Source organism: Filicampus tigris, chromosome 12 (genome assembly GCF_054856515.1).
Source record: "Filicampus tigris isolate MCC_2025a chromosome 12, RoL_Ftig_1.0, whole genome shotgun sequence".
Classification (NCBI taxonomy): domain Eukaryota; kingdom Metazoa; phylum Chordata; class Actinopteri; order Syngnathiformes; family Syngnathidae; genus Filicampus; species Filicampus tigris.
Genome location: NC_141228.1, coordinates 15,752,521 through 15,769,534, shown reverse-complemented (window position 1 = coordinate 15,769,534; position 17,014 = coordinate 15,752,521). Strand labels below are relative to the sequence as shown.

The 17,014-nt window shown below is 43.5% G+C and overlaps 3 protein-coding genes across 6 annotated transcripts in view; 2 read left to right on the top strand and 1 right to left on the bottom strand.

Moving 5' to 3' along the window:
* The first annotated feature begins 734 nt into the window (after positions 1-734).
* LOC147138675 (gap junction gamma-1 protein-like) lies at positions 735-6,196 on the top strand. 2 transcript variants are annotated; one of them, XM_086047709.1, is made up of 6 exons: positions 743-804; positions 1,590-1,661; positions 1,949-2,215; positions 2,289-2,511; positions 3,357-3,998; positions 5,085-6,193. In XM_086047709.1, the coding sequence occupies exons 3-6, from the start codon at positions 1,976-1,978 to the stop codon at positions 5,096-5,098; spliced, it is 1,119 nt and encodes a 372-aa protein (XP_085903835.1). In that variant the 5' UTR covers positions 743-804; positions 1,590-1,661; positions 1,949-1,975; the 3' UTR covers positions 5,099-6,193. The 2 variants fall into 2 exon arrangements, with proteins under 2 accessions (XP_085903836.1, XP_085903835.1); XM_086047710.1 differs by lacking the exon at positions 1,590-1,661 and having other exon boundaries at positions 735-804; positions 5,085-6,196.
* On the bottom strand, positions 6,005-9,153 carry nipa1 (NIPA magnesium transporter 1). The gene is made up of 5 exons (XM_086047713.1): positions 8,925-9,153; positions 8,774-8,821; positions 7,920-8,010; positions 7,584-7,744; positions 6,005-7,293 (listed from the first exon to the last, which is right to left on the bottom strand). The coding sequence occupies exons 1-5, from the start codon at positions 9,055-9,057 to the stop codon at positions 6,806-6,808; spliced, it is 921 nt and encodes a 306-aa protein (XP_085903839.1). The 5' UTR covers positions 9,058-9,153; the 3' UTR covers positions 6,005-6,805.
* Positions 9,154-9,625: 472 nt separating this feature from the next.
* Positions 9,626-17,014, top strand: part of herc2 (HECT and RLD domain containing E3 ubiquitin protein ligase 2) — a 48,460-nt gene continuing 41,071 nt past the window's right edge. For all 3 annotated transcript variants that reach the window (XM_086046747.1, XM_086046749.1, XM_086046746.1), the window contains exons 1-9: positions 9,626-9,790; positions 11,394-11,512; positions 11,989-12,082; positions 12,914-13,057; positions 15,210-15,429; positions 15,506-15,606; positions 15,771-15,912; positions 15,998-16,102; positions 16,385-16,556. In XM_086046747.1, coding sequence (XP_085902873.1) covers positions 11,441-11,512; positions 11,989-12,082; positions 12,914-13,057; positions 15,210-15,429; positions 15,506-15,606; positions 15,771-15,912; positions 15,998-16,102; positions 16,385-16,556 — 1,050 coding nt within the window. In that variant the 5' untranslated portion in view covers positions 9,626-9,790; positions 11,394-11,440. The remainder of the gene's footprint in view (positions 9,791-11,393; positions 11,513-11,988; positions 12,083-12,913; positions 13,058-15,209; positions 15,430-15,505; positions 15,607-15,770; positions 15,913-15,997; positions 16,103-16,384; positions 16,557-17,014) is intronic.

Sequence of the window (17,014 nt, the reverse complement as noted above, 5' to 3'; positions counted from 1 at the left end):
GAGGATAAGCGGATTGGATAATGGATGGCATTGATAACATATAGTAAATAAAATACAGTTATGAACTGCTACAATAGGTTGCTAATGTTATGGACGATGCTAAAATATAAGAATACAATTGAGTTCTGGATTGGTATAAATACATGTTCAAATTGTAATGTTTTCTTTCAGGTTGAAGAATATATTCATTTTGTCGTTCAGCTCCTTGTTATAGAACAGCAAGTTGTGCAAAAAAGGACAACAACCAAAAAAGAAAAGAAAAAAATGAAACACTGAACAGTTAAACAAGCACATGCAGAACAGTTTAGAGAAGGTCAGTATGTCCACTTGTATGAGTTGTAGTGCATTTCAGCTTCAACCTATAATGTTTAATCATTTTACATTAGGATGTTGGGGAGACTCCTACTTTGCCGAAGAAAAATTAGCATCTCTGACTGCAACAACACGTTCCACTTTCCTTTTTTGTGGCGTGCTACGAGCGAAACCGCAGCGAGAGCGTAGCGCTTGTTGCTATGCTAGCGGTCGTGCATTTAGCACGCTCAGGTGACCTTTAAACTAAGTTGACTCTAAATTTCAGAAAAGAATATACATTCCTATTTACGCGATACTGTAACGTCTACACGTGTTACATACGGTGTTTGTATATGTTTGATCTGGTCGCATTTTTAAAAAATAAAAATACTTGTGACCGCCATTGAAGAATGGACCAATCGTGAAACGCTATTTGCTGACGTCACGAATGCTACAGAGGTATATATCGCAGTTAAACTTATACGGTTACTCCGTTTACACGTGAGGCAAGGGGTAAGTGCAAATGCTATTTTATGATTTATATTACGTCTTAATATAATTTTTGCTCTGCTGAGCGAATTAGCACCACTGTTTCTACGATTCTGACGCATTATACTGTACTGTACATACCGCAGTTTGTGTCGGTGGAAATGCGTTAGCAAGTAAACGTTATTGAAAATGGTTAATTGAATGTTGTCATGGTTATTTTTTTTTGTCAAAGAAATTAGTCAACCTTACACTCAAATACTACGCACTTACTTCAACATTTTGGTTTAGTAAGTACAATTCATATAGATAGCTTTTCTGAGACGTCGCACACCACTGGACTCCACGGCAAACGCCATAATGGAATTCGACGCAATTTTCCAGTACTTATTGAGTTTTTGAATATATAAAATTGGTAGCCAATGTATTGGTTTGTATATTAAGTAACCTGTAGGTATGAAATTATAATTGTTGTGTTATAGTCTAATTGGTGGGTCATTAATAGACATGCCTTTTGATATCCACTGTGAGCTTAAACTTAACACAATTCACAAACCATCGTAAAACATCTTCAGATTCAAGTTAAAATTGTGCATAATGTTATAGTGGCTTACAATGATGTTAAACATACCTTTCAGGGCGTAAAGCCTTTGCCTCATGTTTGATGAATACTTACCACATACGCTACTGTATGTTGGCCATTGTACTTTGACAGTCAAGTATTTTGTATTCATGGTTCACCATAAAAATAATCAACCCTATTCTGAAGACATAAACAGATCACTTTCCCGATCAAGTCATCTTTCTACCAGGTGGTAAAGACAAGAAGGTCGCAGAGTGGACTAGTGGTTTGCACATACGTCTCCCAGTTGTAAGGTTGGATCGTATCCTTTCCTGTTTGGAATTTGCATTTTCTCCCTGGACTCATTCGCCAAATGCTCGCTTCACGGCGCGGATGTTTTGAACCCCCGTGTGCCCGCTTCACCCGTGTCAAAAACGGCTTCTGTGCTCCGCCATATCGAGACTGTCAGTTTGCGACTAACATGGCTATGGATTCCAATAGATACCAGCTCTCCTGTGACCCTATTAAGGATGAACCTTATAGAATATGGATGGATGGGTGATGACAAGAAAAGACTGAATTAAATGCGAATTAACCAAACTAATCCAGGTGGATTCATGGTGTTCTCTCAACACCATGAGTTGGAGTTTCTTGATGTGTCTGCTGGACGAGATCTCAAACCACTCTACCTTCATGGGGAAGATCTGGCTGACGGTGCTCATCATCTTCCGCATTGTCCTGACAGTAGTCGGCGGGGAGACGATCTACTCTGATGAGCAGAGCAAATTCGTCTGCAACACACTGCAGCCGGGTTGCGAGAATGTGTGCTATAACGCCTTTGCGCCGCTCTCACATGTCCGATTCTGGATCTTTCAGGTGAGCGTTGCCTCACATGTAATAACTAGCTGGCATCAAACATGCGACTCAAGTGAAGCAATGTCTGCTGCAGATAATTATGGTCACCACTCCCAGTATTATGTACCTGGGATTCGCCATGCACAAGATCGCGCGCATGGAAGACTCGGACTACCGGCCACTATACAAGAAGAAGAAGATGCCCATCATCCGCCATGGTGCAGTTTGGGACCGCGAGGAGGCTGAGGACAACGATGTGGACGACCCCGTGGTCGCTGAGGAGGTCGAACAGGAGAAGCCAGACAAGGCAGGAAAAAGTAGGCTGTCATTGTCAGTGGGTTTTAGAGGATTTAAAGATTTTTAATTGTCAATGTTCAAAATATCGATCACATACAGAAGACTTGAAATTCGGGCTCTCTGTCTCTAGTAAAAAAAGATGCGCTTTTAAAAGTGTTTATAAAGTAGAATATATCATTGGTAGAAATTAGCTAGTAGTTCCATATTGTATAGCTTATTTAGATGTGGAGTGGAGTGCAATACAGTATATGAGCAACATAGACATGAATTATGCAAATTTAAAGGCTGACCTCTTTTGAGGGTTCTCAGTAGTTACTTGGAATTCTTGAAAATGCTTGAAGAAAATCAATCACTCTGATAATGCTGAGGGAGGCAGCAACTGCATAAAAGCCACAAGTGCTTGCGAATTGAATGTATCTGCCCATCCTGTGTAAGATTGCATTTAAAACCGGGGAGGCCAGCACCAAGTGCCGCAGCGTTCACGGTGGCGCGGATAAGAATAGTTGAAATAAACAAGATTTCCATTATTAAGACCTCGTTTTTTGTGTGTGCGAGCGAAGCGTCTGCCGGTGATAGTTTGGATGGGGAAGCTGACCGGTGGTGGTGATGCTAATAGGCGCCTGCGGGGAGAGCCGGTGAGGAGGGTGGTGCTGTGAGCAGCTGAAATTGGCCTGTCGGTGGGTGTAGTGAGATTGTTATCGCGGTTCATCGTCACATTCATCACATTGTGCCCGCTAAATTTAATTGACTCGTATCTACTTCTCTCGGAATGTGCCGAATGAACGAAGCAGCAATTGTGCCGGTTTTTGCAAACTTTAAATCAGGCTCTTTCTGAGGTATAATGAAGATTTGTCACCTTTTCAAGGCTCGCAGGAGAAGAAGCATGACGGCAGGCGGAGGATCCTGCGAGACGGCCTGATGAAAGTCTACGTATGCCAGATCCTGTGGCGCTCAGCCTTCGAAGTCGGTTTCCTTTGTGGCCAGTTCTTCCTCTTTGGCTTTGAGGTTATCCCCTTGTACGAGTGCGCTCACTCACCGTGCCCGCACACCGTCAACTGCTTTGTGTCTCGGCCCACTGAAAAGACCATCTTCCTGCTGGTCATGTACGTGGTGTCCGTCCTCTCCCTGATCCTCACCGTCTTCGAAATCATGCACTTGGGCATCGTCAGTATCCGTGACACCTGCAGGCGAGCCAGGCTCGGATCCCGTACGCCCTCTTCCTTGTATACCATTTCCACTACGCCACCAGCGTATCATACTGTTGTGGAAAAAGGAGCAAAAGGGCAGCTGAGGATCATGCCAAAAGGTGACTCTGGCATGGGAAGTTTTGGCAATGAAGGCAGCTCATCTCACAATCTGGAGAAATTGCACGGACAGTTGAAGCTGGCAAAGCATCACCTGGACCTGGCCTGCCACATGGAGGGGTTGAGTCCCTCACACAGCAGGAGCTCAGAGGTCCACTCTGTGGCACAAACGCCAGCCGAGCAGGGAGATGTGATCCAAAAAGGTATTTTATATCATTTTGGTTCACAAACATTAAAGACCCCATAAAGTAAATTCAGAGATTTTTTTTTTTTTTGTAACATCTAACTTGTTTCAAACCACGCAGTACTGAATTGAGGATTGTGTAAAGTGTTAAACTGTTAAGCATTAACAATCATGTAGAGCTAAAATGGGGGCCAGTGATACATTTGGGCCTCCGGCACGAGTTGACCAACATAAAAAGTGAAGTCCCTTCATTCGCATCAGTGGTTATCTGGCACGAATGTGAGTTATTTCAATATTATTACCATTTTTACCACTGCAGTGTGCAGTTAGCTAGCTAGATGTGCCTACGCTCCCAAAAACGCATCTTCCCCGATTGCCACCATTCAAAGAAAAGCTTGGTGTCGTTATTAATATTCCCAAGTGAGGAGGTGACGTTGTGGACCAGCCCGCCACCTGTCCGCCGGCCTTACGGAGCCCTGGAAGTCTGTTAGCTTGCGAGCTAGTTGGTGGCTAGCAGTTCTCACCATGGCGTGGAAATCTCCAGGACGACCCAGTGCCACGGGAGGCTTTATGCATGTTTTTGTGGCTGAAACATGTAGGGAAGAATAAGCATTTTGGAGCCACAGACTATATTGTTTTTTCACGCTTGTTTATCAATTTCATTTGGCATGATTAACAGCACTCTTGTGTTGTATCAGATTTACAAGACATGTCATGTCATGTCATCTTCCAAACCGCTTATCCTATATAGGGTCGCGGGGAGTTGCTGGAGCCTATCCCAGCCGTCAATGGGCGAAGGCAGACTACACCCCGAACTGGTCGCCAGCCAGTCGCAGGGCACACATAGACACTGTCACTGAGCGGGAATCGATCCCACGCTGCCCGCACACAACTCAGGCGTGTGTACCACTACACTATCAGCGGACATTTACAAGACATTTATTTTCAATTTACAGGGACTTTAAAATACTGCCCTAAACAAAGATTGTTTTAGCAGATTCTGCTGTTCAATGTGGGGACCTTTCAAGAATGTGATGTAAATTTATGAAGATTGAAAATACAGAAGGTTTTTAAGTGTTTTTTTTCTTTTTGTCTCCTTTTTCAGGAATATATGTCTGAACCTGATTCCTGGCTCGATCTTCTTGTTATGCCTACCAGCCTTAATCACATTTGAAGGGAAAGCAGTTGGACCACTGAGAGAAGATGCGTGGGTTCGTGTGCGTATAAGTGGAAGAAAAAGAATGTTCCTTTCAGGTTTACGTATCTGTTGATACGAAAAGAGCTGATTCATCTTTAATGGCTGTTTAATGGTCAGTTTATGTTCTACCAAACACCCAAGGGGACCGTCACTCGTTCTTGTTTCGCTTGCTTGGTCACTCACCCAGAGGTGCCTGTTGTTTTTTGCTTTAGTGAGACTTCAAACAGTACAACTGCAAATAATAGTGTTTTGTTCCTTTTTTAGTTGTATATTTTTTTTTCTTGAGACTGAGAGTAAAACTATTTGAACAGAAAATTTTATTGTTTTTCTGGTCTTAACACGGGGTGGGGATTTCAACTATGGCCTATAGGGGGTGCTATAGCGCCATCAGAAATCTGTGTAGCGTCAGTAAAGCCCACCCAACCAGCATTTTATTTTACATTTAAAAATATTTTTATTCATTTCAAAAAGTAATAAAGTTAGATAAGTAAATTATATCTTTCCGTGAAAGCACAATAAAGGGTAGGGCTTGGTTCATTTCCCCCTCGAGTAAGTGTAGAGACATGTTTGTAATTGCTGTTAGATGCCACAACATGGTGGTAAAGCAGTATATGAAGCTCCTCAACTCAACTACCAACCATCACCTGTCATCTTTGTCAATTTTTGCTGTACTTTTATCCGATTTTTGTATTTGGGAGGGGGAATTTTTTCGGCAAGGTTTTATGAGATTTATACTTGGTTTGTCACATTTTGCTTGATTTGGATTTTTGACCACCGCCAAAGAAACCAGTAGAGACTTGACAGCCAGTCATGTGCTCACAAATACAACAGGTTAATTTATTTTATTTTTAGATTTATCAAAACATACAAGTTATTAACAGTGGCAAAGACAACAATTGTGAGTAGAATGCTTGGCACTTTGTGACAGTATGTAAACAAACTTCCTGTTCCCTCTCATCACGTGTCTATTGCTACGTTATTTGTTACGAGGTGAGAAGTTCCTAAAAGTATATTTAATATATTGGTGTAACATTATGCATAGTTTGAAAATAAACACTGCACTGCATTTAGGGGAAAACATACTTAAATAATGATTCATTTAAAATGTATGGCACATAAAAATTAAATAAAAATGTACCTAAATGTTTAAAACAAAAGTTATTAAAGATGAAACGCAAAAGCATTTAACTTAAAAGTTAGTTACTTAGGAAGTGACTGCTTCATGTACTACAATGTGGCTTGTTTTTGTGTCATCCAAAACAGATGAACTTATACAGTTCAAGGTCCCTATTTGGCTCCACTTGCTTTTGACACTTTTCCATTGCTCGAGTAGATTTGTCAGTGTAATGTTTGCGGATTCATGGCTCAAAATAACAAAAATAAACGAACGGGTTAATAAGTGCACATTGATGCCATAAGATGGCACTTGAAGCAGAGAGGATCATCAAGCATCACCACCATGCATCTAGCATGTACATTATCATGAACCCATGGTACATACATTATTATTCAGTAAGTAAACACAACACAAAGTCATTAAAGATAGCTTTTGGCATTTAGACAAAAAAGATAAATAAGTTTCCAAATAATTTTTCACAGGGTGGTGTACAAATGTCAAAGAGCCCATATCACTGTGTCTTCTTGTTTTGCTTCCATGTGAGCGAGGCCTCCTGGGATATCTGCAGAAGGGCGACACCCACGCACACCGTGGCCAAGCCGCAGAGCGCGGCGAGCCAGTCGGCCACCGTAAGTACCGTCCACTCCCTGAAAAGCAGCGCCGACGACACCAGTGCCGCCGCCGTGAAGGCCGCATAGTACACGGCCTCAAATACGTGGGAGCCGAATGCCTCCAGGGCCTTGTTGATGTAGAACAACTGCAGCAGGACGCTGGCCCCCAGCGTGGTCAGCAGGCCCAGGAACAGGGCGAGGGCGGGGCCGCCGGATAGGACGTCGCGCGCCGCCAGGCCCAGGCCCTTGCTGCAGGGCACCGTGAAGCTTCCCAGTAGAGAGCAGATGGCCACGTATGCCCCCATGCTGGACGGGACGTCGGCGGGGGCCGCCTGTAGCATCAGTGCCGCCAGCGTCAGCGCCACCAGGAGAACGTAGGTCACAAACACTGGGAAGACCACACAGTTGTCAGTCAAGCCACCGCAGTGTAGCACCAACTACTGATGATGGAGGACTTCCTCGATGTCAGATTGCATTACATAAAGTTAACGGTGGCTGGTATTGGCAGCCTTCATGAGTACCTGATACATTGATTGATTTCTGAAAAAATGTCGACTAAACGACGGCTCGTAACTCGAAAAACTTGAAGGTTGGTGCACTCCTAAGTCAAGGTATCATTGCATGCTGAGCTTGCCCAGCGAGTGAATTGAGCAAGTTGGTGAAACGGCGAAGAGGCACCTGGATCTGCCAACCTGGCCTCCAGCTGGTGCGCTGACGTCACGCTCTCCGAGGCTGGCGCGTGCAGGACCAGCACTGCCGAGCCGCAGCAGGTCGCCACGCAGCCCAGCTTGCCCACGATATTTAAATGCTCCTTCAGGATACGAGAAGCCAGCACGGCTCTGGAATGCAGAAGGAAGACATAAAAGTGCCCTAATTTGAGAAAATGTTGGTATCCATGGTTGAAAATGTATTATTTTTTTACATTTAATTTGATATAAATATGTGTATAATTGGTCATTGTTTAAATTTTATCCCGGAACAAAATTCATTTTGAGAAAAGATTCATTTACGTACCCGAATAGAACTCCAAATGCTCCCAGTGGTGTGACTATGATGGCGGGGGCTGCGTTGTAGGCCAGGAAATTCCCAATTTGACCTACGACCACTTGATGACATGCAAAAATGCCCATTTTCACATCAACGTGCACGACACAGACAAGGACGACGCTGTGTGTCGATGAAAGCGTGACAAACACACAGCACTGTCGCTGTTTTTTTTTGAGTAAGCTAATTAACAATGTCAACTATTCACAAAAATGCAGGAAATATAGTTAATAATAGTTGTTCCTTTGCTTTCACAGAAAATGGATTAGTAAGCACACGCAGGAAAACAATTCGCGCCCACAAAACTCACATTCATCAAAAACCCCTCACACTAAAACTCACAAACACCCAAACATCACAAATCACCACAAAACCTCTCACTCACAAGATCTCGCACTCCCCAAAAACTCACACTTGTGAAATAAGTCACACACACAAATCACACTCACAGTAACCCAGAATCGCAGGAAACTCACACAAACCAACTAATCCTCAACACCCAAAAAACATCAAACTCAAACCCCCCTAAATTAACACAGCAAAAAAACAACATTCACAAATCAACATGCCCCCTAAAAAGCACACACCCTAAAAAATCACAAACCAAAAACTCAGCCTAGGAAAAAGAAACTGTCACAAAAAAAAACTTCTTAACATTAACTTCTTTTTTAAAATGTTTTTTATGTGTGAGTGAGCCGTTTTAGGTTTGTGAATCTGTACTTTTGTCACTGTACAGCACACAATAGTATAATGCTCTTTCCCCATTTGAACAGAATAGTATAATGCTCTTTCCCCATTTGAACAGCAGGTGTCGCCAAACTCACTCGATAGCGTGCCGCTCCACCACACGACATCTTTCAAGTACGAAACACCTGAGGGACAAAAGAATATACGTCCGAATTCGGCTCGTGAATCAATATGAATTGGTCGCTGAGTTAAGCTTAGGGGTGGGGGGTCTAATATCTTCCCCTGTACCTCGTTCTCGCGAGCGTAATATTCCCTTTTTCTGGAGCACAAATGTCGAGCCGTTGATGAAACTGGAAATAACCGCTATCGCTATGCCAACTGTTGGCTTCGAGACACCACTCGGGTCCGAGTCTAACAACATTTCTATGCTAAGTTTATTTCTCTCGAACTTCAGGAGAATGTTTTCCGGGTCTCTATGGTCTTTATCCGCCGGGATGCAGGACCAGGATGTGGAATGTTGCGCATGCGCATTCAATGACATTTCATTCAATAAACAAACTTAACGACAAGGCGTGTTGAAATGTGCAAATCAGTATGCGCATTCTCAAAACAATTTGTACAAATAGCAAAACATCATGGTTTAGTCAATGAATCGAATTAGGACTTTTTTTTTCTTCTTTTATTTTTATTTTTGTTATTTTTTGCCAATCCGTACGTATATTCAAGTACAGCGTGTAAAGTACCACCTGGCATTATTTGAATGTGCAGTACAGTATACACTTTGTGAAACATGTTTGGTGGAGCGCCGTTCGTAACCTCGAGACAACGTATATCGACTCGATGTCCGAACCATTCCGCAAGCTCCGCCCTTACGTCCCGCCTTGAATTTAGAAGAAGCGCGTGTTTTATTAACATTTTTCGTCGAGCGGGCGGAGAGGCACTTTGAAACGAGCGAGAGTGGCCGTCATCCACTCCACCCCCACACTATGGCGGCCTCAGAAAGTCAACACAAACAAACGCAATAGAGCGCCCTGTCGCGCTACGTAATGCGTCTCCATGCCTTGTGCCCCTGTCGGCGACCTGTCAATCAAGTCCAAATAATGCAGCATAGGAGCTAAGGAGAGGACGGCAAAGGCGTCAGTGGAAGACCGCAGGTAATTTCAGTCTTCCTTGAGAACTACGAAGCCGTTCAATTGTTGGCTTCCACAAAAAAACGTTTCGCTTGGGTGTCACTCCTTCGGAGGTGTGTTCCTACCCGTGCTAGGATGACGACAGCTGGATTAGCATGGCTAGCTGCGGCTAACGTATTCCCATTGCGGTAGGCTATTTAGCATTAGCCTCCGAGCTAAAGGGCTCGCTACTTTACTTGTTTAAATTAGCTCAAATACTCACATGATAGCTTTTTATATGCATCTGCATTGTCGAGGGTTAACTGTGGCAGCCCGGCTGGAATTTGAAAGCTACGATGATGATTGTGTACCTCACCCTCCCATCGTCATGCCACGATAAATACACACACACAGCACCACATACATAAACATTTGTAATTCCTCCTTCGACTAATTATTTTATATATTGGGTTATGTTTATTTTAAACGTCTTATTCGCTTCACGATACAGCGACCGTGTGACATTCTTGCCGAGATTAAAATAAAAACAACTAAATTTAGATGCAGCAGCAACCTATTTTTCTGGTCCAGCCTGTAAACATCTCATGATTGAATTTCCAAAAGTGTTGCAATCATGCGATGAGAAGAAAGAGATCAGTGGCCTAATACTGTCTTATTTGCCTTACAGTGTATGCATTCAGTAAGTGGGGGTGTCAAGCTCATTTTTGTCACGGGTCATATAGTTATTTTTTTTTCTCCGAGGGCTGTGATATTGCCTCATATTTTTATATAGACACAAAACAAATGATGGATAACTACATGTGAAATCAGCCCTCGAAGACCGGGAATTTGAAGTTTGCTTGCAATATCTCAACACAAGTGGCAAATCTAGGTCTAGAAAGTAAGAAAACTGCCACAGTTTGGCTTTAGCCAAACCGGCAGCGTTTTACTTTCTGGACCTGGATTTGCCATCTCTGTATATCAGTTATTAACATTGAAGACAATTAGCCACTGAGAACCAGAATGGGCAAACTCAATTTTTTTCAGGAGAGTGATTTTTAAGTTTCATGGCTGCCAAGTGCTTGGTGCAATAATGACCTGAACTCATATAAATCAAAATTTGAAATAAACCACAAACCTTGATTTAGACCAGTATTCCGTAAATATGTGACTTCAACAGGGGCAAGGAGTTGTTCGCTTCACAGCAAGTTATTTATTTATTTTCACACACTTTTGGTTCTACTACTATTCCCGGCCTTCAAAATAAAAGCTTACCAGCAAACCATTACACAACATATTCATTTGGAAGATTTGACTTTTCTTTATTAATGTCTGCATTTAACTTAAAAATGACATAAGTGCCTTGGCCTCCTCTAGTTCCCAGGGACTCAATTTGCACTTCTTGTACCGATTTTATCATGACGCATGAAGTACACAAACATGATTGGCGTTAGAGGACGCCGTAACTTGATGGGCCAGGCTGGATCTGTCCCTGGGACCTTGCATTTGATACCAGTGCACTATAGGCAGCATGCAGTTTGTGTCCATGCCTCTGTTATGTTGCATGGATGACCTCAACTGTCTTTTGATGTGTATTACATAGTCATAGTCATAGTCATCTTTTTTTTTTTCTCCCCGATATTTGCAGGTTGGCTGCGTTTGCAGCCGAGAGAGGAGCAAGGGAGGAGGGAAAAGATGCCTTCTCCGTCTTTTAACCTCGATGCTCATTGCAGATTTCATGACAAATGGCTCAAGATAGATTTACAGGTATGTGACAAAATAATCCTCAAAGGTGACCCGAAGGGATGAAAAAATCTGGCACTTGTCAAACTTTAGGAACTTTGCATGGGAGTTAACAAGAATTTATAAACGTAGATTAGATAATGGGGCTGTAACAAAAACTGATTCGAATTGGATGTCTATTTTCATACTAGTTCTTCAAAGGGTGTCCAAAAGAACAAATCCCCATTCACTGATTTTTATTGTTATTTTTTTTTTTACCTTATAATACTCACATTTCTCAGCCAGGCCCAACATTTTTTCACCTTGTTTGTTGGCAGTCAAGCCTGCTGGCCACATTGGCTTACCTTTAGCTCAGGATGTTTGGTCATGTGAAAGTGATCGCCATGTAAATGTATATGCATATCCAGTACACACACACACACACACCCACGCGCACTCACACGCATTATATGCACAGACTGTTGCATTCTTTTTTTCCAATGTCTTATTTCCTCTGGCAGTGGGCCTTCTCGGCAGAAGGACTGAGCGAGATGTGGAACGAAATGGTAAAAGATGAGGAGATAACATTCAACGGCGAGGAATTGACACATCCAGGTATGACGCCATCTTGATACGTTCAGATTTTTTTCCCCCCTCAAGAACAGCAAAAATGCCATGGGTCAGTTTGACCCAGGGCAAGTTTTATAATTCAAAAGTGTCAAATACAGGGAATAAAATCCATTTTTATGTCATTGCAAATATGTTAAACGAGCCAGTTTCATTGTGTATATTGGTTACATTTATTACGACATCTTGTTTTGCATACATTACTGGCAAAGAGTGAAGCTATTGAAGTATACAAAAAATTTGATAGGAGTAAGCAGCAGCAGAATAGTTGGGTTTGAATTTGTTGATGCAATGCAGACGCATAGGCTATGGTATGCTAACTTTTGTCACCCATTTAAATAGTCTTGCACCATACTTCGTTAAGACAACAAAGGAGTTTGTGGTGATAACTTTGCTCTCTTTTCCCAAAATTTTTTGCACCATTTTTTGCTCTCGTACCATTTTGACATGTACAGTAGCTTGTAGATGGAAGACTAGTTGGGTCTGAATTTGTTGATGTGATGGAAAAGCTTTGATATATTAACTTAACTCACCCGTCAAAATGGTCGTCACGCACTACCACGTGATCTTTTCCTCTTTTGATCCCCACGGTAGCCCATTTAGGTGGCAGACTAGTTGGGTCTGAATTAGTTTAGCATTTTTGCCCCCTTACTGGACTGAATGAGAACCCAACCATGACCTTTTTAATTTGGCGTACCATTACACCCCTAACACACAAAAATGGCGATCCTTAAAATGACTACAGCTGCAGTTGCTACCTTGTAAAAGCCAATGTATGCTAACAAAGCTAACGCTGACGGTGTCCTCACGGTCCTGCAGAAGACTGCCCGGGCTGCTTCACAGGTCAGAAGAAGGATGAAGCCAATGACAAGGAGAAGAAAGACGAGGAGGAGGCGGCAGCTGTGGCGTCTGCTACCGTCCACCATTCCATCATCGAAACTTGGGCCTGGGGGCGGCAACCAGGTGAGACGCTCGGCCATGTCACTTGATTTGTGCTTGTGTGGATGCAAAGTGGTCGCTCTTAAATGGTAACGATTCCGATTTTGTTATTTGGCAGGATCAAATTCCGATAACCGATTAATCGGTTGATTAATTAATGGATAAAATAACTATATAATAAACCTTTTTTGTGGTACCTTAGCGCTTACAGCAATAAAGTCATGATTTACAGGCAGAACTTTTGACAGTTTTATATTACCTGTCTTTTAGTATTTTACTTTAGAACGGTGAAAATCTGCAAAAATCGGACGAATTTGTTTTTATGCTTGAATGTTATTATGTTTGTCTTGTGATGTAATGTGTTAAAAAAAATGTGGCCAAAAAAAGAGGCATGTTTTGAAAGAGCTAATACCGACCGATTAAATCAGCCGTCCGATTAATCGGTCGGGCCGGAATTTTTACCCCCGCTGAGTGTCAATCTGGGAGGTGATATATTGTTGGTGGTGTTTACTGATGCGACTGGGTGGGAACGTCTTTATGCTGCAGGGAGATAAGCTTCACTTTGGGCGCTGGTGGGGGGCATAACTGGGCTGTAGGACTGCTTCTTACTATTGATTGAGGAAATGACATCATCAGTAACTGGCTTGCTGCTTGGATAAGCGCACTGCCGTCCGGACGGAGGGTTCAAATGGCACACTTCCTGCTCACCCACACTCACTCAAATCTCACACGTCAGCAGTTTTCAAACTAAGAGAGATATATATATATATATATATATATATATATATATATATATATATATATATAGCACATTATACCCTTAGCTGAAGTTATTTTTGTTCTAAATGATTGTGCATCAAATGTCCCACATTTCCTGTTTACTTCTAGATTTGATTTCTTTCCGCAGCCTATTTATGCAGCAAACTAGTCAAATGAATTGCACAGGCTTCAAATGAATGATGTGTTCTTTGCTTTAAGGCTGAGTCATGCCACAACTTAAGTTCGTTGCTTCCAACGTTGCGGCCACGTGGATGACCGAGTATCGGCGAGTGTGTGTTTGCTCTGCATCCCGCCGGCTGCGCACAGCTGAGGCGGCGTTGCTCTCGCAGCCTCTGGCCGGTCCGTCTTACATAAAAGCTTAAGTGGATTTCCCAGCGGCTATTTTAGCCGTCTTGTCCGCCCCCTCAGCGCTGGCTGCCGTGACCCGGTGAGGACAACAAGGGCGTGCTGCTTTAACATGCATTGACTCAAAAACTGTGCCGCGGCTACATTTCTTGTATGTAAAGCATGCATTTGAAGTCTACCCACTGGTGCTGTTTTATATACAAAGAACAATGAATTGTACAGTATTCATTCACATCATAATAGGTTGGGGTGCATTACTGATTTCAAACCCGAAACCTGTCTTGAAATTCTAATTTGAAAACCGAACTCAGACATAAAACCCTACCCTTTGTTTGAAGTAGGGCCCGACCAAAATGGATTATTTGAGGCCGAGCCCGATCACGATATTTGGCAGAAGTAACCGATTAATCGGCCTATTAATTTAAAAAAAAAAATGTATACAATAACTTATCTGCGTGTCCCTTAATGCTTTCAACAATAAATATATGAATTACCGGCAGAACTTTTGACTATTTTATAATACTTGTCCTTTAGTATTTGTTTAACTTTACAACAGAGAGAAAAATCTGCCAATTTTCTTTTTTTGGTGAGGGTTAACACTGTTAATGTTGAAACCTGTAAGTTGGGGACACACATAAAAACAACCACTATATTTGTTAATAAATGCGTATTTGCAAAGCTGGGCACTTGACCTTTTTTGCCGGTCCGTGACCTGGGTACCCTTCCGTCCTAGTCCCTCCGTCCTTATTCATAAAAACGATCGTCCTCCGACCTCGTCCGTCCTCGGCCTTTTAAAGGACTTCCGTCCTTACGTTCCGTCGGTCCGAACCCCCCGCCACCGCCGTTGTCCCCCTCCAAAAATAGCGTCCGTGCATGACATTTATTTCAAGCTCATTAGCTCGCTAATTTCCTATGCGCATCCACTTACCAGCTGGGAGTATCGTGAGTGGATTGAATTGTTTACAATAGTTAAGAAAGCTTTTTAGCTGCCAGCGACCACCATCATATTTGAGTATTTTGTGTCATATATAATTGGATTGTGTGTGTCCAGACGCGAAAGAGCTGAAGGACTGCCTGATGGTGTTGGTGGACGACCAGCAGAAGCTGTCGGTCCAGATGGCCAAGAGCACGCTGTCGGCTCGCCGGCTCTGTCAGCGTCTGGTCATCCTGGAGCGCTACCACATCTCGCTAAGCTACAGCATGGTGGAGAAGGACACGGTCGCCTGGAAGTTGCCCGTCACCCCCCCGCGGCCCGCCGCTGACAACAAAAGGTGCTGCCGCACCAGCGTTACACAGTCGCAATGTCGTTTTCTCGCTGCTGAACATCGGCGATGTTTCTTCCCTCAGCCCGCGTCCCGACAGCAAAAGTGTGGAAGGTTTGGCCATGGTGGGCTCCAGGGCGGCGCTCTCGTTCGCCTTCGCCTTCCTGCGTCGGGCCTGGAGGTCGGGTAAGAGAGTCCGCCGTGTGAGAGGTTCTGCTACAAGTTTTCATGAGTGGCCCGCTGTCGGCAACAAACGTTTTAATATTCACCTGTCAAGTCATACAGACAGTTTTAGCATGTGCCTCCTAACCTAACAAAGCTAAAGCGTCAGCCTTTGTTCTCGGGTGCAGGAGACGACGCAGACCTGTGCAGTGAGCTCCTTCAGGAATCTCTGGACGCTCTTCGAGCTCTGCCCGAGGCCACGCTGTTCGACGAGGGCACCGTGTCGACGGTGTGGCTGGAGGTGGTGGAGAGGGCCACCAAGTTCCTCAGGTGAGCCCGCTGCTCGCGCGTCTTTGGCGACGCCCCATCCGCACGGGCGGGGTCTCACCTTTTTCCTCGTCTTCCCGCGGATCAGCGACATCCACGGAAATGCCAGCACCAAGGCCAACATTCCACTTCAGGACCAACACCTGGCACTGGCCATCCTGCTGGAGCTGGCTGTGCAGAGGGGCACACTCAGGTACCCCGAGTAGCTCTGTCCTCCCAGGGTTTTTCCTGGCTCAAACTGAGGCAGCGGTGATACCATTCTGACCATTTTCAGATTTTTCACCAATCCTCATACTTACACTTTTCTACACAATGTTCTTTCTTAAAGCATGTATGATTCTAAAATGCAAATAAGCGTTACATGTGACGTCATAGATTTTAGAGCCGTCCGTGTCCCGAGACGAAACCTCCATACAGTCGACCTCGCCTACTGGCGAACGCTTCTCCTCAATCACTGCTGACTTTCTATTTGCAGTCAACTGCTGTCCGCCATCCTGCTGCTGCTGCGGCTGTGGGAGAGCGGCACTCGTGAGATGGACAACGAACGCTCCACACAGGGCACCAGCGCGCCCCTGCTGCCCCTTCTGCAGCGCTTCAAGAACATTTACAGCAGCAAGGAGGAGCCCATCCCGGATGAGGAGCCAGAGGTCAGTGTTTTTTTCTTGGGATTACAATGGAAGCGCTAAGGTGGAACAGAATGCGTTTTGAGACGCTCGTTGACCTACAATCAATTTTTTTCCCATAGGAAATTATTGAAATGGAAATTTTCCCTCCCAGAGTTTAACTGTTAGCTTTGTTAAACTTCTAACTTCAAAAACTAACCTTGGCTTGAAAGACTAATTTGATTTTTAAAAGGGCAAATTTTTATCAAAATATTTATCGATTAATTTTTGAATAGATTAGTTGTCGATTTAATCAAGGCGCCTCTACTTGGAAGCCTAATTTAAAGTCCTTATTTTAAATTCTAATCTTGGGTAGAAAACACTTATTTGCAGTCCTGACATGTGAAACTCAAACCCAGGATTGAAATCTACATTTGGAACCCTAAACCTGGAACCCTAATCCAAACACTTGTGCGAAACCATAATCTAAATGTTAGTCTTTG

Bases quoted from the DNA above. Each gene is read 5' to 3' on its own strand.
- nipa1 (XM_086047713.1), bottom strand. From the start codon at position 9,057: ATGTTGTTAGACTCGGACCCGAGTGGTGTCTCGAAGCCAACAGTTGGC. The intron at 8,011-8,773 runs GTGAGTTTGGCG...CATGTCATCAAG, and splicing joins GTGGAGCGGCACGCTATCGA to TGGTCGTAGGTCAAATTGGG. The intron at 7,294-7,583 runs GTGCCTCTTCGC...TGGTCTTCCCAG, and splicing joins GGCCAGGTTGGCAGATCCAG to TGTTTGTGACCTACGTTCTC.
- LOC147138675 (XM_086047710.1), top strand. From the start codon at position 1,976: ATGAGTTGGAGTTTCTTGATGTGTCTGCTGGACGAGATCTCAAACCAC. The intron at 2,216-2,288 runs GTGAGCGTTGCC...TGTCTGCTGCAG, and splicing joins TCCGATTCTGGATCTTTCAG to ATAATTATGGTCACCACTCC. The intron at 2,512-3,356 runs GTAGGCTGTCAT...CACCTTTTCAAG, and splicing joins GCCAGACAAGGCAGGAAAAA to GCTCGCAGGAGAAGAAGCAT.